Raw genomic sequence first — 25,123 nt, 5'->3', positions numbered from 1 at the left:
GGCACAGTACCGTTTTATTTCTAAGTGTTATTTACTTTGATTACAGTGTTTTCCAAGCTTGCTTGTTACATTACTAGCCTGTTTAACATGTCTGACACCAAGGAAAATCCTTGTCCAATATGTTTGGAATCCATTGTGGAACCCCCTCTTAGAATGTGTCCCAATTGTACTGATATGTCTATAAATTATAAAGAACATATATTAGCACTTAAAAATAGAGCAATAGATGATTCTCAGTCAGAAGTAAATGAGGGTTTGCCATCTAGCTCTCCCCAAGTGTCACAACCAGTAACGCCCGCACAAGTGACGCCAAGTACCTCTAGTGCGTCACATTCATTTACTTTACAAGACATGGCCACAGTTATGAATACAACCCTCACTAAGGTTTTATTCCAAACTGCCTGGTTTACAAGGAAAGCGGGACAGCTCTGGGTTAAGGAAAAATGCTCAGCCGTCTCACGCTTTAGTAGCCGTATCTGATATGCCCTCACAATGCTCTGAAGGGGCGAGGGATTTGTTATCTGAGGGAGAAATTTCTGATTCAGGAAAGACGCTTCCTCAGACAGATTCTGATATGACGGCCTTTAAATTTAAACTTGAACACCTCCGCTTATTGCTTAGGGAGGTATTAGCAACTCTAGATGATTGTGACCCTATAGTGGTCCCAGAGAAATTGTGTAAAATGGATAGATACTTAGAGGTTCCTGTTTACACTGATGTTTTTCCAGTCCCTAAGAGGATTGTGAATATTATTGCTAAGGAGTGGGATAGACCAGGTATTCCGTTCACTCCCCCTCCTGTTTTTAAGAAAATGTTTCCCATATCTGATGCCATAAGGGTCTCATGGCAGACAGTTCCTAAGGTGGAGGGAGCTATTTCTACTCTGTCTAAGCGTACAACTATACCTATCGAAGACAGTTGTGCTTTCAAAGATCCTATGGATAAAAAATTAGAGGGTCTCTTGAAGAAAATTTTTGTTCATCAAGGTTTTTCTCTCCAACCTATTGAGTGCATTGTTCCTGTAACAACTGCAGCTGCTTTCTGGTTTGAGGCTCTAGAAGAGGCTCTTCAAATGGAGACTCCATTAGAGGAAATTATGGACAGAATTAAGGCACTTAAGTTGGCTAATTCTTTTATTACATATGCCGCTTTTCAACTGGCTAAATTAGCGGCTAAGAATTCAGGTTTTGCCATTTCAGCACGCAGGGCGTTATGGCTTAAGTCCTGGTCTGCTGATGTGTCATCTAAATCTAAACTTTTGAACATTCCTTTCAAAGGTAAGACCCTATTCGGGCCTGAACTGAAAGAGATTATTTCAGACATCACTGGAGGGAAGGGTCATGCCCTCCCTCAGGATAGATCAAATAAGATGAGGGCCAAACAAAATAATTTTCGTTCCTTTCGGAACTTTAAGAGTGGTCCCGCTTCAGCTTCCTCTGCTACAAAGCAAGAGGGGAATTTTGCCCAATCCAAGTCAGTCTGGAGACCTAACCAGGTGTGGAACAAGGGTAAACAGGCCAAGAAGCCTGCAGCTGCCTCTAAGACAGCATGAAGGGGTAGCCCCCGATCCGGGACCGGATCTAGTAGGGGGCAGACTCTCTCTCTTCGCTCAGGCTTGGGCGAGAGATGTTCAGGATTCCTGGGCTTTAGAAATTGTGTCCCAGGGATATCTTCTGGAATTCAAGGGCTCCCTTCCAAGGGGGGGATTTCACATTTCTCGATTGTCTGTAAACCAGACAAAGAGAGAGGAGTTCTTACGCTGTGTAGAAGACCTACATACCATGGGGGTGATCCGCCCAGTCCCAAAGGAGGAACAGGGGCTAGGGTTTTATTCAAACCTGTTTGTGGTTCCCAAGAAAGAGGGAACTTTCAGACCAATCTTGGATCTCACAAAATTCTAAATAAGTTCCTCAAAGTTCCATCATTCAAGATGGAGACTATTCGGACTATTCTACCTCTGATCCAGGAGGGTCAATATATGACTACCGTGGATTTAAAGGATGCGTATCTACACATCCCTATTCACAGAGATCATCATCAATTCCTCAGATTCGCCTTTCTAAACAGGCATTACTAGTTTGTGGCCCTTCACTTTGGGTTGGCAACGGCTCCCAGAATTTTAACAAAAGTGCTAGGGTCCCTTCTGGTGGTTCTACGTCCACGGGGCATAGCAGTGGCGCCTTATCTAGACGACCTCTTAATTCAGGCGTCAACTTTCCAGCTAGCCAAGTCTCACGCAGACATCGTGGTGGCTTTTCTGACATCTCACGGGTGGAAGGTGAACATAAAAAAGAGTTCTCTCTTCCCTCTTACAAGAATTTCCTTCCTAGGGACTCTGATAGACTCGGTAGAAATGAAAATATTTCTGACGGAGGTCAGAAAGTTAAAACTCTTATCCACTTGCCGAGCTCTTCATTCCATTCCTCGGCCATCAGTGGCTCAGTGTATGGAGGTAATCGGACTTATGGCAGCGGCAATGGACATAGTTCCTTTTGCCCGTCTACACCTCAGACCACTGCAACTATGCATGCTCAAACAGTGGAATGGGGATTATGCAGATTTATCTCCTCAACTGCATCTGGACCAGGATACCAGAGATTCTCTTCTCTGGTGGTTGTCTCAGGACCACCTGTCTCAGGGAATGTGCTTCCGCAGGCCAGAGTGGCTCATTGTAACGACAGATGCCAGCCTGCTAGGCTGGGGTGCAGTCTGGAACTCCCTGAAAGCACAGGGCTTATGGTCTCGGGAGGAAGCTCTCCTCCCGATAAACATTCTAGAACTGAGAGCGATATTCAATGCACTTCAGGCGTGGCCTCAGCTTGCTGCGGCCAAATTCATCAGGTTTCAGTCGGACAACATCACGACTGTAGCTTATATCAATCATCAGGGAGGAACAAGGAGTTCTCTAGCGATGATGGAGGTAACCAAAATAATCCGGTGGGCAGAGGATCACTCTTGCCATCTCTCAGCAATCCACATCCTAGGAGTAGAGAACTGGGAGGCGGATTTTCTAAGTCGTCAGACTTTTCATCCAGGGGAGTGGGAACTACATCCGGAGGTATTCGCCCAGCTGATTCAGCTATGGGGCACACCAGAATTGGATCTGATGGCATCTCGTCAGAATGCCAAACTTCCTCGTTACGGGTCCAGGTCCCGGGATCCCAAGGCAGTACTGATAGATGCTCTAGCAGTGCCTTGGTCCTTCTATCTGGCCTATGTATTTCCACCGTTTCCTCTCCTCCCAAGTCTGGTTGCCAGAATCAAGCAGGAGAGAGCTTCGGTAATTCTGATAGCACCTGCGTGGCCACTTAGGACTTGGTATGCAGACCTAGTGGACATGTCCTCGGTTCCACCGTGGACTCTGCCAATGAGGCGGGACCTTCTAATCCAAGGTCCGTTCACGCATCCAAATCTAATTTCTCTGCGTCTCACTGCTTGGAGATTGAACGCATGATTTTATCAAAGCGGGGTTTCTCTGAATTGGTAATTGATACCCTGATTCAGGCTAGAAAGCCTGTCACCAGGAAGATTTATCATAAGATTTGGCGCAAATATCTTTATTGGTGTGAATCCAAAGGTTACTCGTGGAGTAAGATTAGGATTCCTAGAATATTGTCTTTTCTCCAAGAAGGTTTGGAGAAGGGATTATCTGCTAGTTCCCTAAAAGGACAAATATCTCTATTCTACTTCACAAACGTCTGGCAGATGTCCCAGACGTTAAAGCATTTAGTCAGGCTTTGGTCAGAATCAAGCCTGTATTTAAACCTGTTGCTCCACCATGGAGCCTAAATTTAGTTCTTAAAGTTCTTCAAGGGGTTCCGTTTGAACCTATGCATTCCATAGATATTAAGCTTCTATCTTGGAAAGTTTTGTTTTTAGTAGCTATCTCTTCGGCATATATATTTTTATTTTAAAACTTTCAGTCACCACTGCACCCTATGGTTTCTCCTTTTTCTTCCTAGCCTTCGGTCGAATGACTGGGGGGGGGGAGCTAAGGGGGGAGCTATATAGGCAGCTCTGTTGTGGGTGCTCTCTTTGCCACTTCCTGTAGGGGAGGAGAATATCCCACAAGTAAGGATGAATCCGTGGACTCGATACATCACAAGAGAAATAAATTTATCAGGTAAGCATAAATTATGTTTTTGTTTTGTTGTTATCCTTTGTTGAAAAGCAGAAATGTAAGCTCAAGAGTGTGCACGTGTCTGCATCACTATATAGCAACAGTTTTGCAACAATGTTATACATAAGCAGGAGCACTAGATGGCAGCACTTTCCTGTCATGTAGTGCGTCAGGCATGTGGACGCTACCTACCTAGGTATCTCTTCAACAAAGAATAACATGAGAATGAAATATATTTGATAATAGAAGGAAATTGGAAACTTTAAAAAAAATTGTATTCTCTATCTGAATAATGAAAGAAAATGTTTGTGTTTAATGTCCCTTTAAGTGTTGCTTTTAATTAGTAGAACCAGACAGAGCCACACTATAACTTTGAAATGTATTGTTGAGCTTGGGTGTTCAAACTTTTTCTCGTCATGCAATAATATTTGGTGTCTCTGAGATTATTTTAAAAATACATTTTCTGTACATTTATTCCTTACAACAAAACTGCTTTTCCTGATCACCCTATGATTAATTCTCTATCTCCCTTACTTGCAGAGGACCTGAAACACCAACATGCGGTCATGCAGTCTGCTCAAGAAAAAATAGCTCAATTGCAACTTCAGTTATCACAAGCTCAGGCTGAAATGGAAAACATCAAAGCCATAGCCACTGTGTCTGAGAGCACCAAGCAGGAAGCGATTGATGAAGTGAAAAAACAGTGGCAGGAAGAGGTGGCTTCTCTTCAAGCGGTCATGAAAGGTACAGAACAATGCTAATTAGCCCAGAAGAAGACAGGTACTCGTTGTTGGGATGGTAGTGGTAGTAGTCTAGCTTTGTGAAAAGAGGAGGCAAGTGTGGCCTAAATCTTTACAAATCGCTTAAAGGAAAAGTAGAACTTGGGCAGGTATAGCTCTTTTCCAATCTTTATTCCATGTTGAGAAATATTTTGCTTGCTCTGTTACAGAGGGCTTACTCTAAAGCTTTGGGGCAGAATGTGGTCACATCTTCCTCACATCATGCAGACTTGTGTGTCTGAACCATGGTCAGATTAAGGAGCTCTGCTGCTAGGAGCCCAGACCACCATGAGCTGCTTATGGTACAGCGTGTAGTTGTTGTATCTGGTCCCATTCTCCTTTTCTTTTTCTCCATTGCAACACTTTCCAGCCACATGACACTGAGTATCTACAAACAAGGAAGGGCTTGCTCCTTTTATTTTTAGCTGACTCAGTCCTGCCATTTCTGGAAGAGTTCAGTGTATTCTTTTCTGGATCTGTGTGTGTTTATGGTACAAATATTGCTAAATAAAGAGTTCAATGGCTCTGAGAATAAAAATAAATCCGGCAGGCAGTCATCCTCCTGTGAAATTGTTACACACCCCAGACATATCATCAAAAATATGTAACAATGTGTAAGCCTATTAAATAAACTATGTATTTTGAACACTAACTAAACCAGTGACTAATTAATCAATCTTTACACTGCATTTGTTCATTTTCTCATAGTTCAGCATCAGAAATGAGTGTTTTTACTTTGCTGTTAAATCTGTCGCCAATACAGTCAGATAATCTTTAAATAATGAGTAATGCAAACCATGCTTTTCTGAAAACATTCTTTCTTAGAAACTGTGCGTGATTATGAAATCCAGTTCCATCATAGGCTAGAGCAGGAGCGAGCTCAATGGGGTCAGTACAGAGAGTCTGTTGAGAGAGAGATTGCAGAGCTCAGAAGACGTCTTTCAGAAGGCCAGCAAGAGGAAAACTTAGAAAACGACATGAAAAAGGTATTCAGAAAACTAGATTTATACTGTTTACACTCTTCAGTACTAAACTTTTTGTGAATTTTAAAATATTCATTACTGTGTCTTTTCTGTGAAGTTATTTAAGGCAGTGTTTTTCAACCAGTGTGCCGTGGCACACTAGTGTGCCGTGAGAGATCCTCAGGTGTGCCACGGCAGACTGACAACAGTGTGACATATTTTTTAAACTTTGCTTGTTTTTTACTCCCAGTGCAGGGGTAGTTTGTAGGAGGCATGGCATTACAGCACAATACATACAGTATGTGTTTGTTTGTGTGTATGTGTATATATATATGCTGTATTAGGCTACAATGTGTGATTTTTTTTAAATTTTGGGATGGTGGTGTGCCACAGGATTTTTTAATGTAAAAAAGTGTGCCACGGCAAAAAAAGGTTAAAAATCACTGATTTAAGGTATATTTCTTTCATGTAATTGGCAAGAGTCCATGAGCTAGTGACGTATGGGATATACAATCCTACCAGGAGGGGCAAAGTTTCCCAAACCTCAAAATGCCTATAAATACACCCCTCACCACACCCACAATTCAGTTTTACAAACTTTGCCTCCCTATGGAGGTTGTGAAGTAAGTTTGTGCTTGATTTTCTTCTGTGATATGCGCTTCTCAGCATTTTGAAGACCAATTCCTCTCAGAGTACAGTGTTTGTCAGAAGGATGTGAAGTGAGTATCACCTATTGATTCTATGAGTTTTCCTCACGGGAAATCTTTTCATAGGTTCTCTGTTATCGGTCGTAGAGATTAATCTCCTACCTCCCTTTTCAGATCGACAATATACTCTGATATTCCATTACCTCTAATGATAACTGTTTCAGTACTGGTTTGGCTATCTGCTATATGTGGATGGGTGTCTGGGTGATGGGTGATATGTATTGTACTTATATTTGCCATGAGTCAGGGTTATGTATATTTCCTTTTGCAGACTATCGGTTTCAAAATTGGGAAAAACATATTTAGGAAGTTATTTTTTCTTACCTGGGGTATAGTCTTTTCTTCTTTAATTTTCGCGGGCAAACTTAGGCTCGCGAGGCCGCAAAATGCTAATATTTATTGCGTCATTCTTGGCGCAGTAATTTTTTGCACAAAGGTACGTTCGTTGACGCAAATTTGCCATTTCCAGCATCTTAGTTGATGCCAAGTTCCTTGCACAAGGTGCGTCAGCCATGACGCGAGTTGCCTCATTTCCGGATGTTGTTAGCGCCAAAAAAATTAATTTTGCATTGCGAGTCATACTTGGGGCCAAATAATTTAATTATTTAAACCCCACTTTCTATATGCCTCTTGCCTTTTTCTATGCTCAGGGGGCTATGCTATGTTTGCATTTTTTTCCCATTCCTGAAACTGCCATTTTAGGAAATTGATCATTTTGCTTTATATTTGTTTTTTCTCTTACATTTGCAAGATGTCTCAATCTGATCCTGTCTCATAAACCACTGTTGGATTCCTGCTGCCTGACAGTTCTACCAAAGATAAGTGTATCTGTTGTAAGTTGTCATGATAAGCTTTTACATACAGAGAATGTATCCATCAGTACTAGTACAATGCCTGTTGTTCCTTCAACATCTAATGTACATGATATACCTGTAAATATAAAAGATTTTATTGCTGATGCGATTCAGAAGGCTTTGTTTGCTATTCCGCCTTCTAATAAACGTAAAAGGTCTTTTAAAACTTCTCATAAAGTTGATGAAATTTCAAATGACCAAAAAACATACTGATTTATCCACCTCTGATGAGGATCTATCTGATTCAGAAGATCCTACCTCAGATATTGACACTGACAAATCTACTTATGTCTTTAAGATGGAGTATATTCGTTCCTTGTTAAGAGGTGTTGATTACTTTGGATATTGAGGAAACTAGTCCTCTTGATATTAAAACTAGTAAACGTTTAAATTCTGTTTATAAACCTCCTGTGGTTACTCCAGAGGTTTTTCCAGTTCCTGATGCTACTTCTGATATGATTTCAATGGAATGGAATAGACCTGGTACTTCTTTTATTCCTTCTGCTAGGTTTAAAAAGTTGTATCCCTTGCCAGCAATTAGATTGGAGTTTTGGGAAAAAATCCCCAAAGTTGATGGGGCTATCTCTACTCTTGCCAAACGTACTACTATCCCTATGGAAGATAGTACTTCCTTTAAGGACCCTTTAGATAGGAAACTTTAATCTTATCTAAGGAAAACTTATTTATATTCTGGCTATCTTCTCAGGCCTGCCATTTCTTTGGCTGATGTTGCAGCTGCATCAACTTTTTTGTTGGAAAGTTTAGCACAACAGGAAATGGATCCTGATTTGTCTAGCATTGTTCGCTTGCTTCAACATGCTAATCATTTTATCTGTGATGCTATTTTTGATATCAAAATTGATGTTAAATCTATGTATTTAGCTATCTTAGCTAGAAGAGCTTTGTGGCTTAAATATTGGAATGCTGCTGACATGGTATCTAAGTCTAGATTACTATCTCTTTCTTTCCAAGGTAACAATTTATTTGGTTCTCAGTTGGATTCGATATTTTCAACTGTTACTGGGGGGAAGGGAGTTTTTTTTATTTATTTCAGGATAAAAGATCTAAGGGTAAATCTAAGGCTTCTAATAGTTTTGTTCTTTTCAACAGAACAATGAATAGAAAGCCAATCCTAACCCCAAAGAATCTGGTTCCAAGTGGAAACCCTCATCAAGTTGGAATAAATAAAATCTTTTTAAGAAACCAAAACCAGCCCCCCCAAGTCTGCATGAAGGTGTGGCCCTCATTCCAGGTCAGCTGGTGGGGGGCAGATTAAAATTTTTCTAAAACATTTGAGCAGATTCTGTCCAAAATCAATGGATTCAGAGCATTGTCTCTCAAGGGTATCCAATAGGATTTAGAGTAAGACCTCCTGTGAGAATATTTTTTCTCACGTGTTCCAGCAAATCCAGTGAAGGCTCAGGCCTTTCTGAAGTGTGTTTCAGGTCTAGAGCTTTCAGGGGTAATTATACCAGTTCCGTTTCAGGAACAGGGTCTGGGGTTTTATTCAAATCTATTCATTGTCCCAAAGAAAGAAAATTCATTCAGGCCAGTTCTGGATCTGAAAATTTTCAACCGTTTTGTAAGAGTGCCAACTTTCAAAATGGGGACTCTAAGGACTATTCAGCCTTTTGTTCAGCAAGGTCATTATATGTCCACGATAGACTTACAGGATGCATATCTTCATATTCATATATCCAGACCACTATCGGTTTCTGAGATTATCTTTTCTAGACAAGCATTACCAATATTTCGCTCTTCCATTTGGCCTAGAGACAGCTCCAAGAATTTTTTTAAAAAGTTCTCTTGCCCTACTCTCTGTAATCAGAGAACAGGGTATTGCGGTGTTTCCTTATTTGAACGATATCTTGGTACTAGCTCAGTCTTTACATTTTGCCGAATCTCACACAAATCAACTAGTGTTTTTTCAAAGACATGGTTGGAGGATCAATTTACCAAAAAGTTCCTTGATTCCACAGACAAGGGTAACCTTTTTAGGTTTCTGTATAGATTCAGTGTCCATGACTCTGTTTCAGCTTGACAGAACCTTCAGTCTCAATCATTCCCTTCAGTGGCTATGTGCATGGAAATTTTAAGTCTCATGACTGCAGCATCAGACGCAATCCCCTTTGCTCGTTTTCATATGAGACCTCTCCAGCTTTGTATGCTGAAGCAATGGTGCAGGGATTATACACAGATATCACAATTAATATCCTTAAATCCCAATGTTCAACTTTCTCTGACTTGGTGGTTAGATCACCACCGTATAATTCAAGGGGCCTCTTTTGTTCGTCCATTCTGGACTGTAATCACAACAGATGCAAGTCTTTCTGGTTGGGGAGCTGTCTGGGGATCTCTGACAGCACAAGGGGTTTGGAAATCTCAAGAGGCGAGGTTACCAATCAATATTTTGGAACTCCGTGCTATTTTCAGGGCTCTTCAGGTTTGGCCTCTGTTGAAGAGAGAACCATTCATTTGTTTTCAGACAGACAATATCACAACTGTGGCATATGTCAATCATCAGGGTGGGACTCGCACTAGCTATGAAAGAAGTATCTTGGATACTTGCTCGGGCGGAATCCATCTCTTAATTAATTACTGCGGTACATATCCCAGGTATAGACATTTGGGAAGCGGATTATCTCAGCCGTCAGACTTTTCAGATTGTTCAGATGTGGGGTCTTCCAGAAATAGATCTGAAAAACAAACTTCCCAGGTACCTATCCAGGTCCAGGGATCCTCAGGCGGAGTCGGTGGATGCGCTAGCAGTTCCTTGGTTTTGCCAACCTGCTTATATCTTTTAGCCTCTAGTTCTTCTTCCAAGAGTGATCTCCAAGTTCATCATGGAACATTTGTTTGTGTTTCTGGTAGCACCAGCATGGCCTCACAGGTTCTGGTATGCAGACCATGTCCGGATGTCTAGTTGTCAACCTTGGCTACTTCCTTTAAGACCAGACCTTCTGTCTCATGGACCGTTTTTCCATCAGGATCTCAAATCATTAAATTTGAAGGTATGGAGATTGAACGCTTAGTGCTTAGTCATAGAGGTTTCTCTGACTCAGTGATTAGTACTATGTTACAGGCTCGTAAATCTGTTTCTAGGAAGATTTATTATCGAGTTTGGAAGACTTATATTTTATGGTGTTCTTCTCATATATTCTCCTGGCATTCTTTTAGAATTCCTAGAATTTTACAGTTTCTTCAGGATGGTTTGGATAAAGGTTTGTCTGCAAGTTCCTTGAAGGGACAAATCTCTGCTCTTTCTATTTTATTTCACAGAAAGATTGCTAAGTTTCCTGATATTCACTGTTTTGTTCAGGCTTTGGTCCGTATCAAGCCTGTCATTAAATCAATCTCTCCTCCTTGGAGTCTTAATTTGGTTTTGAAAGCTTTTCAGGCTCCTCCTTTTGAGCCTATGCATTCCTTGGCTATTAAACTACTTTCTTGGAAAGTGTTGTTCCTTTTGGCTATCTCTTCTGCTAGAAGAGTTTCTGAATTATCTGCTCTTTCTTGTGAGTCACCTTTTCTGATTTTTCATCAAGATAATGCAGTTTTGCGGACTTCATTTAAATTTTTACCTAACAACATTAATAGGGAAATTGATGTCCCCTCTTTGTGTCCTAATCCTAAGAATTCTTTGGAAAGATCCTTAGATTCTCTGGATGTTGTAAGAGCTTTGAAATATTATGACAACGCTACTAAAGATTTCAGGAAGACTTCTGTTGTCTTTTCTGGTTCTAGGAAAGGTCAGAAAGCTTCTGCCATTTCCTTGGCATCTTGATTAAAGCTTTTGATTCATAAGGCTTATTTGGAGTCGGGTCAGGCCCCGCCTCAGAGAATCACAGCTCATTCTACAAGATCAGTCTCTACTTCGTGGGCTTCAGTTGATCAGATTTGCAAAGCAGCGACTTGGTCTTCTTTGCATACATTTACTAAATTCTACCGTTTTGATGTATTTGCCTCTTCGGAAGCAGTTTTTGGTAGAAAAGTTATTCAGGCAGCTGTTTCAGTTTGATTCCTCTGCTTATGTTTTAAGTTTTTTTCTTTTCAATTTATGAGAAAAACTTATTCTTTTGGTTGTGGATTTCATTTTTCAGCGGAAAATGGCTGTTTTCATTTTATCCCTCCCTCTCTAGTGACTCTTGTGTGGAGTTCCACATCTTGGATATTACTATCACATACGTCACTAGTTCATGGACTGTTGCCAATTACATGAAAGAAAACATATTTTATGTAAGAATTTACCTGATAAATTCATTTCTTTCATATTGGCAAGAGTCCATGAGACCCACCCTTTTTATGGTGGTTATGTTTTTTTGTATAAAGCACAATTATATTTCCAATTCCTTTTTTGATACTTTTTACTTATTTTTTTCTATCACCCCACAACGTGGCTATTCGTTAAACTAAATTGTGGGTGTGGTGATGGGTGTATTTATAGGCTTTTTGAGATTTGGAAAACTTTGCCCCTCCTGGTAGGATTGTATATCCCATACATCACTAGCTCATGGACTCTTGCCAATATAAAATAAATGAATTTATCAGGTAAGTTTTTACATAAATTATGTTTTAAAGCGTTTCTTACAGTTTTAAAGTAGTCTAGCTGCACACAAGAACACCTAAACCATTTATTACATAGTTTATAGCAGTTTAAAGAAATTTTATAATTTCAGCCATTAATAAGGTTAAGACTAATGATGCACTGAAATTTCAGCCGCAGAAAGGTTTCGGCCGAAAATTGCATTTTTGGTTATTTTGTTTTTGTTTTGCCTGTTATTTTCGGTAAAATTATTGTGTAGCATATTTCAAATTTGATGCTAGCCTAGAGCTGCTGTTTAAGTTCATTACTTTACTTGCTGTTTTGCATATAATAATAATTTTCTAGGACTATACTTTATTTGGATAATTGGTAAAAAAAAAAAAACTGTTAAATCTGATTCTATTAAACAGAACTAAATATAGAATAATACAGTATATTGATATTTAATATTGTTTTAAGTAGGGATGCAGAAACATTTTTTTTTTCTTGGTAAAATAATTGTGTAGCATATTATTGTTTTTAAGATATTTTTTGTCTAATTTTTGTGTTACTTTCAATAAAAGTGTGTTTATTTTATTTTTATTTTTTTTTTAAAGTTAAAAATTGATTTATTTAAATAGATTTTTTTTGCAGTCAAATGTTCAGATTGAGATCATATGACTAGACTGATTTACACATATTTATATTAAAAAAGCATCAATAAAGAATACAAAAAAAATCACTTGTAATTTAAGATATTTAAAGTAAAAAAAAGTAAAGACTGGTAAAAAAATAAAAAATAAAGAGAGAGAAATTGTGATGAAAAACCTTTACCTTTACTCTTATAATTTAACTTTCTGTTTTAGGTGCAAGGATACACAAAATATCTAAATATATAAGCTATGCTTGGTGGTAAACCTTTTCGTATAAATGTATAAACAGTAATTTTAAAGTTAGTTCAAATCATATTTAAATATGCCCACCGGGAAAAATGTAGAATGTTTTTATTCTTTTCTGTATATATTTTTTTTGTTTTTTTTAAAAAGATTTTTTATTGAGACAACTTATTAAACAACAATATTGCCAGCAAATGCAGAATTGAAGGTACATTGATATGCCATTGAAATATACAATTAGATGTAAGGAATTGAATACTTTTATGAAGAGGTGAGCGAAGATAAATGAAAATAAGGATGAGAGCAGGTTTATGTATTAGATGGGTCTCTTTTCTGGAGGTAACGTATTGTAGATGTGGGTTTTGATATTGAGTCTGTGTCTAAAGATGATATTGGTACTCAGCATCGTTCAAGTATGGAATGCTGAAATTTATATAAGACGGACATGAAGGGTAAAAGAAAGAGAGAAGAAGAAAAAAAAAAAAAAAGGGGAGAGGGGGAGAAGGAATAAGAGAGTGGGAGATGATTAATAGGTCTATGGTGTGGTCTGAGAACTTGAGGACCAGTTGGGGAACTTTGTGAGCCATGGGAGCTAAATTTCGAGGAAGGCATTAGTGTTATCAATTACCCTGTACGAGTATTGTTCCATTTGGCCGATGTAATGTGTACATGCGATTACCTGGGAGAGAGTCGGTGACTTCTCCTCTCTCCAAGCCCTTGCCAGGGTCAGTTTTGTGGCCATGAGGACATACATCGTGAGTGCTTCTCCAGAGGTAGTAAGGTTGGGCATCTGCATGTGTAAGAGGGTAACTTCAGGGGTGAATGGGGGGACGAGACCTAGTGCCCGGAGAACTGCAAATACTTTTTTCCATAATGGCTGAATTACTGGGCATGTCCACCATATGTGGAGCGGAGAGCCAAGCATCTTACATCCTCTCCAGCACTCCGGGGATTGTGAGTGATAAATCTTGTGTAGGATAGTTGGTACATGGTGCCAGCGAACCAAAATCTTATAATGTAGTTCCCATAGTGTGGCACAGTGGAGGATCTTTTTGGTTATTTTGATTCTGGCGTGCCAATCCTCTAGGGTAAGAGTGAGACCAATTTCTCTCTCCCAAGCCTGGTGTTGTGAGATTTTATGTGAGGGAGTCGGGTTGATAAGTATATTGTAGTGAAGGGACAGGAGATGTCGGAGAGCGTGAGCTCCCCGCCACGCTCTCTCCCAAGTGGTTGAAGGGCGCAGTGTTTGTTTGGGGTAACCCCATGTACGTAAGCGGGTGCTCAGTCGGAATCCCTCAAAATGCAACTTGGGTGGGAGTCGGAATTTAGCGCACATTGCTGGGTGCGAGAGCCATTTTTCCTCTTCATAGAGGTCAGAGACCTGTAGTGTGTGCGCCTGTGGCCATAGGTCATAGTGGGAGTCTGGGAGGCAGAAAAGAGCAGCAGGGATTGTCATGGCGGGGGAGGGATGGGGGGGATATGTCTGGGTGGTGTCTGATCTGGTCCCAAAATTGAAGTGTATGTCTGAAGATAGGATGTAGGCCGTCAACGTCTCGTCTATGGTGGGGGGATCCAGATAATATCGGAGAGGGTTATACTTGAAGGCAGCAGTGAGGACTCTAGAGAATACAAGCTAAGATGTCTCTCAGGATCATTCCAGCGAAGAATGTGTGAGAGTCTTGCGGCATTGTAATATGAGATCATATTCGGGAGAGCAAGACCTCCCTGTAAGATCGGCTTTTCGAGTGTGTGACCCGATGTCCTCGGTCGACGGTCTCTCCAGACATATGAAGTGATTAGACTTTGGAATCTATTAAGGAGTGGTCTCGGGATGTTGTAAGGGATAGATCTAAAGAGATAGGTAACCTTGGGAAGAAAGGACATCTTTATCGCGGCAATGCGGCCTGTCCAAGAGAGTGTTTATTTTATTTTATTGGCTTGCAGTTTTTCCATTCAGATTCATTCATTAAATAGTCTAAGCAAAAAAAAAATATATATATTTTTTTTTAAATAATTTGAAAAAAAAAAAAATTCCGTTTTCGGCCAAGTGCATCCTGGATTTTCGATTTTAGTGCATCACTAGTTGAGACCCAACAAATATGTAGATAGAGTGTCAGATCCCCTCAGGGGCATAACAATTTTTTTTCTAGGCCCCCCTGCAAAGTAGATTTATGGGGCTCCCTTTAAGCAAAGACTTAAACTTAAAGGGACATGAAACCCAATTTTTTCTTTCTTTCATGATTCAGATAGAGAATACAATTTTAAACAACTGTCCAATTGACTTCTATTATTTAATTTGCTCTCTTCTTTTGTTATCCTTTGCTGAAAGGTTTATCTAGGTAAGCTCAGGAGCAGCAAAGAACCTAGGTTCCATCTGCTGATTGGTAGCTGCATATATATACTGATTGTCATTCGCTCACCCATGTGTTCAGTTAGAAACCAGTAGTGCATTGCTGATCCTTCAACAAATGATACCAAGAGAATGAAACAAATTAGATAATAGAAGTAAATTAGAAAGTTGTTTAAAATTATATTCTCTATCTGAATCATGCAAGAACATTTTTGGGTTTCATGTCCCTTTAATGACATCAATGCAAGAATGACGGCTGCCTATAAACAGAGGTTGTGTCCAATGTTCCTTCTAATTTTTTTGAGCAATGTATGCAAACAAAATTGCCTGTGAAATTTTTGGACAAGTGACTAAACTGTTTGTGCACTTTATTTTTTATAGTCGAACTTAAAAATGTTGCAAAAGGTATTAAAACACGTACACAAACTCACACAGACCTTCACACCCTCTCTCACAAAACAAGTTCACACAAAAAACACACGCTCACAGAACAAACAAACACGCTCACACATTCTCTTCTCTTACACAGAATACACTCACTTTCAAATATCTATAATATATAATAATGAGAAAATGATAAATACCGGCTAAAATAGGAAACCAGAAGAAGAAAAGTACACATATAAAAGCTGAAAACAATCAAATGTAATGAACCTTGCTCCTTTTGTACAGATTTACCTTCACTAAATATGCACATTTCTTTCATATGATGATGAGTCCAAAGGAATTCCATAACATGTGGGATATACGTCTCGCCACTAAGAGGAGGCCAAGAAACCACACATGAGCTTTAATCTCTTCCCACCTACCCTCTCTCCTCTGTTTGTTCTCGACCTCCCAAGATAAGAGATTAGCAGAAAGAAGATTTCAGCACACTGAATGAGACCGGGACGTAGAAATACCTTGTGTGCAGCATCTAGCTATGGGATTTCAGCCATAACTACCCTCAGGCATTGCAGGGAAATGTCCCTTAGTCTCCCTCTGTGGGAGTACAGGTATTTCCTCTCACATCCTCTGCAGTAAATGTACAAGCACTGTATGGGCTATCTACTGGATACAGCAACAGACATCATGCGGGTAAGCTGAGTGGAGGGGTGCCTCAGATAAGTGGCTACTGCACTCATACAGCGCATAGGCTATCAGTAGGTACTTGTTTTAGTCAAGGATAGCATAGCTGGGGGAATTACTTGATGATAAATTATTTTCTTTCAGGATAATGAGTCAATAGGCCCCACCCATTAAATTCATTGGTGGCTGTTGTAATTTGCACCTCTGTAGTACTTGACTTTGTCTTTCCTACCTATCGGTTTCCATTTCTCTGCTCGGCTATACATGAAGCTGAGGGGAGAGGGGAGGTGGGAAGTGATTAATTCTCTTGTGTGGGCTCTCGGCCTACTCCTAGTGGCGGGAAGTATATCCCACATGTTATGGACTCTTATGGACTCTTATCATCCCAAATATATATATATATATATATATATATATATATATATATATATATATATATATATATATATATATATATACATATACATATACATACATGACCGGAATTTTCAAATTTGCTGCACCTCAGTGAGGTAGCATTACAATTATTTTAAAATTGGGATAAATGTTATATTACACCCCACAAATGTTAAACATAAATACAATCTATAATATGTATAAATTATTGTAACAACTCCATATAGATAGAACATAGACTATAACCCCACTACAAATTAATTATATATAGTGAAGAAAATGTTGAACATAATTAAGCAGATCAAAAAGTGTTTAATATACTGTATTTGGAAAAGATGTCCTGCAATTTTCAGGATGGAAGTGGGTGGTGGAAAATATCAGTGCAGTGCTACAAGGCACATTAAGCAGCAAGAAACATGAGTTATTTGGAGTGTGGGCAGCTGAAAGACATGACATTTTAAAGATAATCTAAATGCAGGAAATGCGCTGAAACAATTGATCAATGTTTGGGCACACTAAGAGCCCTAAAAAAGCTGAATAAGTCCCTATGTGAGCCAAAAAAGCCATAACATTTAAAAAAAAATGCAATTAACTTAAAGGGATAGTAAACACCAAAAATCTTATTGTTTAAAAAGATAGATAATCCCTTTATTTACTATTCCCCAGGTTTGCATAACCAACACTGTTATAGAAAAATACTTTTTACCTCTGTAATTACCTTGTAACTAAGGTTCAGCTGACTGCCTCCTTATCTTAGATCTTTTGACAGACTTGCATTTCAGGCAACTAGTGCCGACTCTTAAATAACTTACGTGCATGAGCACAATGTTTTTTATGTGAAATACATGAACTAACGCCCTCTAGCTGTGAAAAACTGTCAAATGCATTCAGATAAGAGGCGACCTTCAAGGATTTAGAAATTAGCATATGAGCCTATCTAGATTTAGCTTTCAACTAAGAATACCAAGAGAACAAAGCAAATTTGAAATTACAAGCTCTATCTGAATTATGAAAGTTTAATTTGGACTTTACTATCCCTTAAAAAAAAAAATATAGATAATTTCTTGCTGTAAATTATTTTCACTGTGGAATAGTGAGGTATTGACATTTTGTAGATTAGAACTTGGCAACTAGTGTGCCATGGCAACTTATAATGGCACCTGTGTCTAGAAGTGGGTTTCTATGTGAGGGGGCAGCATAACAGTCTACAGGTCAGCACTGTTAGAGTAGAATGAAGCAAACAGCAGAGCACGGAGCAGATGGGGTTGTAGAGAATAGAACAATAAGCATGACAGTAATGCTCTCAAACTAAGAGTATACATGTGCCAAGAGTATAGGAGCATAGCGGTCACATGCTTTCGAGTAAAGGAGCAAAACAATCACATGTTCGGAGCAAGTGAGCAGAACGAATAGATTTGTATGCTTATATCTATTTAATGGAAGTGGCTAGCCACAAACAATACACCTGTGCTAGAGTAATAGTAAAGTGTTGTTCATTTAGTGAAATATACTTTAAGTGAAAGTAAACTTGGGTGATCCGCTATACCCAGTTACACAGTTTAGTTAAAAATAATAGGAGTTTAGTTCAGCTTTTTTTTTTAAAGTTCGATCTAAATACCTTTTTTGCCGAAAATAAAGTAAAATTTTTCCAATTTTCTAATCAGCCCGTTTTGCTAGAGCTAATTCACTTCCTGGTCACGTGTATTTTTCGTCCAATTGACTTTCTGGCCGATCGGCGGCTGTGAAGCTACGTCATCCCACTATTGGATCAATTGCGCATGCGCCAAAGCTCTTGTACCAAGGATTATGTCGGGCGCACGTTCCCAATTCGCGCATACGCATAGCTGTTTATCTGTTGCAGCCGTGAACGTCATCTGTTGACACTGCTGCTTCGCAACATACCGGGTGGTAAGAAAATCGCATGCGCATTGCAACCACGATCGACGATTCGCGCATGTGCAATGCGTTCCGTGCTCGTGAATGCGCATTTCTCCTACGTATAGAGCGGGTGGGACCGCTCTATATGTAAAGGCAGCAAAATATAGGAACTAGAGGGTGGGTGGAGTAAGGCTAATGACGGTAAGCTAAATATATATTAAAAAAATAAAATCGAATTAGTAATATAAAAAAAAAACCATAGCGATCTCAATATACTATTGTTATAGAATACATCCATGTTTTGCAGAGCATAAAAATGTACTTTCACTTTAAGGGAAACAGTTAATAGCGAGTCTTTAGAATAACATTTTTTTTTATTGAGACACTATTGAAAAAGAGTCATGTGGAACATACAGAGAAATGTACATACAGCAATACAAATTAAATTGTATATATTTATATTTATAGTACAGTACTGTGCAATAGTCTTAGGCCACCATTAGATTTGTTGTTTTAGCCGTGATATAATCGCCATATATAATTATTTCTTAGTCTCTATATTAGAATACAACCAGAAAATACAGGATATTTGCATACAGTATTAAAAAACACAAAAAAATCAGAAAAAACAGCTTCTACAGGCAAGTATAAGTGGCTAGTATTAAGTGTGACCTCCCCTTACACTTGAGCAATAGCAGGAACCTGGCTTTCGTAAACTTAAATGGAATGGAACCCTAATTAATGTAATTGTTAACACCTGTATTTGTCCTATTTCATGTCAGAATGACTGCTGTGAAAAAGATCTATTACACCAGGTTTGTGCAAGACATGCTTGAGCATTACATACACATGTGGTATGAGTTTAATTAATTGGAAGCTTGATAATAAAACCAGCTTTCAATCACATAATTCCATTTAAAATGCCAAAGATCACAGAATTTGACAATCGTGCTTTTGCTTCAGCAAGGCCTCTCTCAAAGGGAAATCGGCAAACATACTGGATACTCAAAATGTGGTATTCAAGCTGTTATAAAGAAATTAGAAGAATAAGAAGAGGTCAAGGACAAAAAAAAGGAACTGGAAGGCCAAGAAAACTTTCTTCTTTGAGAGACCAGAAGAAGTCCAGCAAGGACCCAGCTTAGCATCTGGCTGCTATATCGGGATCATGACTAAGAGCCTAATGCTGGCTTGAAACGTTGTATATCAATGGGACCCATGACTAAAGAATAAAGGTCTTTTAAAAGAAATTGGTGGCTGGAGTTTCTTGAATTTTATGGACATTGGTGAGACTTGGCAAGTCTATTACTCCGTGCCCCACTGGAAGAGGTAATTGGTGTGCTGTTTTCCACTTTTTTGATTCTACTGCTATATCGGGATGCCAAGTTGACCCTTCTATAGTCCGAAGATGCTTGATCAGAAATGGTGCTTTGTGGAAAGGTAGCAGCCAAGAAACCACTTTTTCGGAAGGTTTGAACAGGTTGAAAAGGATAAAATATGCTAAAGCTCACAAAGATTGGAATTAAGATCAGTGGAAAAGAGTTTTATGGAGTGAGGAATACAAGTTTGACATTTTTGGGTCCAGTCATCGACAATATGTGAGAAGAAGAGTTGGAGAGAGATGGAAGAATGTTTGCGGCCTTCAATGAAACATGGTGGAGGGTCTGTCCTGGTTTGGTGCTGCATTTCTGCCAGTGGTGTTGGCGATATTGTCCGAATTGATGGGGTCATGAATGCTGAAAAGTACAGACAGATTTTAATTTATCATGCCATTCCTTCTGGAAAACGCCTGATTGGAAATGGTTTTATTTTTCAGCATAATGTTCCCAAGCACACTGCTAATGCAGTGAAATCATATTTGGAGAGAAAAACAGCTGATAAAACACTGACATTCTCCACAGAGTCAAGACCTGAATATTATAGAAGCAGTATCGGATCACCTGGACAGGTAAAGAAATAAAGACAACTTAAATCTAAAGCAGAACTCTGGGAAGTGCTGAAAGAAGCCTGGTATATTATAACAGACAATTACTTTAGAAAACTTAAGGACAGTCTCCTCAAAATAGTTCAAGATGTGCTTAGTGTCAAGCGAGGTCACACTAAATATTGTCTTTTGCCAGAAGAAGCCATTTTGTTCTCATTTTTACATATATATATATATATATATATATATATATATATATATATATATATATATATATATATATATATATATATATATATATATATATATATATATATATATATATATATATATATATATATATATATATATATATATAGCCAGGAAAAAATGCACTCTCAGGACTTTCACAAACAAGTTACTTTTATTTCTGTAACGTTTTCGGAGGTCTTGCCTCCTTCATCATCATCATCATGATGCTGATGAAGGAGGCAAGACCTCCGAAAACGTTACAGAAATAAAAGTAACTTGTTTGTGAAAGTCCTGAGAGTGCATTTTTTCCTGGCTAAATATTCTTTACAAAATTGCACCCAGGCAGTTTTCCTTTGTGGGCGAGTTCTGGTGTTTTGGATATATATATATATATATATATATATATATATATATATATATATATATATATATATATATATATATATATATATATATATATATATATATATATATATTACATATTTACTGTATTTTTTGTTTGTATCTTAATAAAGAGACTGAAAAATAAATATGGATGGTCAGTAAAACTTTGCTAAAACAACAAATCTAATGTTGGCCTAAGACTTTTGCACAGTATTGTATATTCTTATGTGAGTGTTTTAGGATGTTCCCATCTTATTACATAAAGGTACTGTACTTAATTGTATGTTTGATACAATTTAATGGTACTTTTGCAGTTTATAGCCATGACACACTTGCTTTCAAAGGGGTGAATAAGCACTTATAATTGACAATATACATTAACAAACACACTTTGATGTGGGTTTCACATTAAAATCTTCTAAACAAACAGAAAATTGTAATGTGAGTTGACTGCAGAAAACCAGTAATTGAATACCAGAAGACTTCAGTTCGTGTTTCTACAACCATATACCTGATAGATTTCTTGTGACTGTAGGCTCAAGAAGATGCAGAGAAGCTTCGCTCTGTCGTGATGCCTATGGAGCAGGAAATCGGGGCCTTAAAGGAGAAGTTGACAGAAGCTGAAGAAAGGATAAAGGAGCTGGAGGGGTCAAAGGTTGAGCATTTTTATTTCACATTCATTTTAAGAATCTGGTGATCTTTACATACTTATTGTACACTCCTGAGATGTTATTTATGCCTTACTTTGCCAGAGCCATGTTTTAATTAGTTATTTTCATGACAGCTTATTATATAGCATTAGGTACTTAAAAACTTCCCAGATGTTTACAGTCTTCTGCTGTCTCACCTGTAATAACAGTCCCCTTCATGCATGTTCCCATTCTGTCTCTAGCTAATATAGTAGTGTAGGTTAGTCTCTCTGCTCCTATAAGCATATGGTTCTCTTTTAGTTTTGTACAAATTGTTGATCCTTCCCCGCATCTGCCTGTCCCCCTCTTACATTTTCGTACATGAATTAACAGGAGAGAATTTATATTGTATTATTTACAAATCCTAACAAAAAGCTAAATGTCCTTATATTCATATTCTTTTCCACTTCTACCCTTTGAGAGAAGTGGACTAATACGTTTTTTCGGAAGCGACATACAGTCAGGTAACTGAGTGTGTGTGTCATACAAAAATGATTCAAAGTGTTAAGCATTCACTAGACCTGCCACTACCAGTTTAAGTTGCTGATAGCCCATCGGACCTTTACTTAGTTTACACCTTTATATCCCTTTTAATTATTTATACTTTCATGGGATCTTTTAACTCAAGATGAATTCTCTCCTGATTTAGCATATTTGTTGCATGATAGGGATAGTTGCAAAGTAAGTAGAACTTTCTCTTGTATGGTGTATCCAGTCCACGGATCATCCATTACTTGTGGGATATTCTCATTCCCAACAGGAAGTTGCAAGAGGACACCCACAGCAGAGCTGTTATATAGCTCCTCCCCTAACTGCCATATCCAGTCATTCTCTTGCAACTCTCAACAAGCATGGAGGTAGTAAGAGAGAGTGGTGAAATATAGTTAGTTTCTCCAACATAGGTGTGTCCGGTCCACGGCGTCATCCTTACTTGTGGGATATTCTCTTCCCCAACAGGAAATGGCAAAGAGCCCAGCAAAGCTGGTCACATGATCCCTCCTAGGCTCCGCCTACCCCAGTCATTCTCTTTGCCGTTGTACAGGCAACATCTCCACGGAGATGGCTTAGAGTTTTTTAGTGTTTAACTGTAGTTTTTATTATTCAATCAAGAGTTTGTTATTTTAAAATAGTGCTGGTATGTACTATTTACTCAGAAACAGAAAAGAGATGAAGATTTCTGTTTGTATGAGGAAAATGATTTTAGCAACCGTTACTAAAATCCATGGCTGTTCCACACAGGACTGTTGAGAGGAATTAACTTCAGTTGGGGGAACAGTGAGCAGTCTCTTGCTGCTTGAGGTATGACACATTCTAACAAGACGATGTAATGCTGGAAGCTGTCATTTTCCCTATGGGATCCGGTAAGCCATGTTTATTAAGATTGTAAATAAGGGCTTCACAAGGGCTTATTAAGACTGTAGACTTTTTCTGGGCTAAATCGATTCATTATTAACACATATTTAGCCTTGAGGAATCATTTAATCTGGGTATTTTGATAAGTTTATATCGGCAGGCACTTTTTTAGACACCTTTCTCTTTAGGGGCTTTCCCAAATCATAGGCAGAGCCTCATTTTCGCGCCGGTGTTGCGCACTTGTTTTTGAGAGGCATGACATGCAGTCGCATGTGTGAGGAGCTCTGATACATAGAAAAGACTTTCTGAAGGCGTCATTTGGTATCGTATTCCCCTTTGGGCTTGGTTGGGTCTCAGCAAAGCAGACACCAGGGACTGTAAAGGGGTTAAAGTTATAAACGGCTCCGGTTCCGTTATTTTAAGGGTTAAAGCTTCCAAATTTGGGGTGCAATACTTTTAAGGCTTTAAGACACTGTGGTGAAATTTTGGTGAATTTTGAGCAATTCCTTCATATTTTTTCGCAATTGCAGTAATAAAGTGTGTTCAGTTTAAAATTTAAAGTGACAGTAACGGTTTTATTTTAAAACGTTTTTTGTACTTTGTTATCAAGTTTATGCCTGTTTAACATGTCTGAACTACCAGATAGACTGTGTTCTGAATGTGGGGAAGCCAGAGTTCCTTCTCATTTAAATAAATGTGATTTATGTGACAATGACAATGATGCCCAAGATGATTCCTCAAGTGAGGGGAGTAAGCATGGTACTGCATCATTCCCTCCTTCGTCTACACGAGTCTTGCCCACTCAGGAGGCCCCTAGTACATCTAGCGCGCCAATACTCCTTACTATGCAACAATTAACGGCTGTAATGGATAATTCTGTCAAAAACATTTTAGCCAAAATGCACACTTATCAGCGTAAGCGCGACTGCTCTGTTTTAGATACTGAAGAGCATGACGACGCTGATAATAATGGTTCTGAAGGGCCCCTAAACCAGTCTGATGGGGCCAGGGAGGTTTTGTCTGAGGGAGAAATTACTGATTCAGGGAACATTTCTCAACAAGCTGAACCTGATGTGATTACGTTTAAATTTAAGTTGGAACATCTCCGCATTCTGCTTAAGGAGGTATTATCCACTCTGGATGATTGTGACAAGTTGGTCATCCCAGAGAAACTATGTAAAATGGACAAGTTCCTAGAGGTCCCGGGGCTCCCAGAAGCTTTTCCTATACCCAAGCGGGTGGCGGACATTGTAAATAAAGAATGGGAAAGGCCCGGTATTCCTTTCGTCCCTCCCCCCATATTTAAAAAATTGTTTCCTATGGTCGACCCCAGAAAGGACTTATGGCAGACAGTCCCCAAGGTCGAGGGAGCGGTTTCCACTTTAAACAAACGCACCACTATACCCATAGAAGATAGTTGTGCTTTCAAAGATCCTATGGATAAAAAATTAGAAGGTTTACTTAAAAAGATGTTTGTTCAGCAGGGTTACCTTCTACAACCAATTTCATGCATTGTCCCTGTCGCTACAGCCGCGTGTTTCTGGTTCGATGAGCTGGTAAAGGCGGTCGATAGTGATTCTCCTCCTTATGAGGAGATTATGGACAGAATCAATGCTCTCAAATTGGCTAATTCTTTCACCCTAGACGCCACTTTGCAATTGGCTAGGTTAGCGGCTAAGAATTCTGGGTTTGCTATTGTGGCGCGCAGAGCGCTTTGGTTGAAATCTTGGTCAGCTGATGCGTCTTCCAAGAACAAGCTACTTAACATTCCTTTCAAGGGGAAAACGCTGTTTGGCCCTGACTTGAAAGAGATTATCTCTGATATCACTGGGGGTAAGGGCCATGCCCTTCCTCAGGTTCGGCCTTTCAAGGCCAAAAATAAACCTAATTTTCGTCCCTTTCGTAGAAACGGACCAGCCCAAAGTGCTACGTCCTCTAAGCAAGAGGGTAATACTTCTCAAGCCAAGCCAGCTTGGAGACCAATGCAAGGCTGGAACAAGCGAAAGCAGGCCAAGA

The 25,123-nt window shown here is 39.0% G+C and overlaps 1 protein-coding gene across 1 annotated transcript in view; it reads left to right on the top strand.

Annotated features, from left to right (window-relative positions):
* Positions 1-25,123, top strand: part of RABEP1 (rabaptin, RAB GTPase binding effector protein 1) — a 371,388-nt gene that overhangs the window by 202,175 nt on the left and 144,090 nt on the right. The window contains exons 3-5 of the mRNA XM_053707515.1: positions 4,661-4,864; positions 5,725-5,885; positions 21,601-21,720. Coding sequence (XP_053563490.1) covers positions 4,661-4,864; positions 5,725-5,885; positions 21,601-21,720 — 485 coding nt within the window. The remainder of the gene's footprint in view (positions 1-4,660; positions 4,865-5,724; positions 5,886-21,600; positions 21,721-25,123) is intronic.

This window comes from Bombina bombina, chromosome 3 (genome assembly GCF_027579735.1).
Source record: "Bombina bombina isolate aBomBom1 chromosome 3, aBomBom1.pri, whole genome shotgun sequence".
Classification (NCBI taxonomy): Eukaryota; Metazoa; Chordata; class Amphibia; order Anura; family Bombinatoridae; genus Bombina; species Bombina bombina.
Note: the sequence above shows the minus strand (reverse complement) of the source record. Positions and strands in the feature narration are given on the sequence as shown.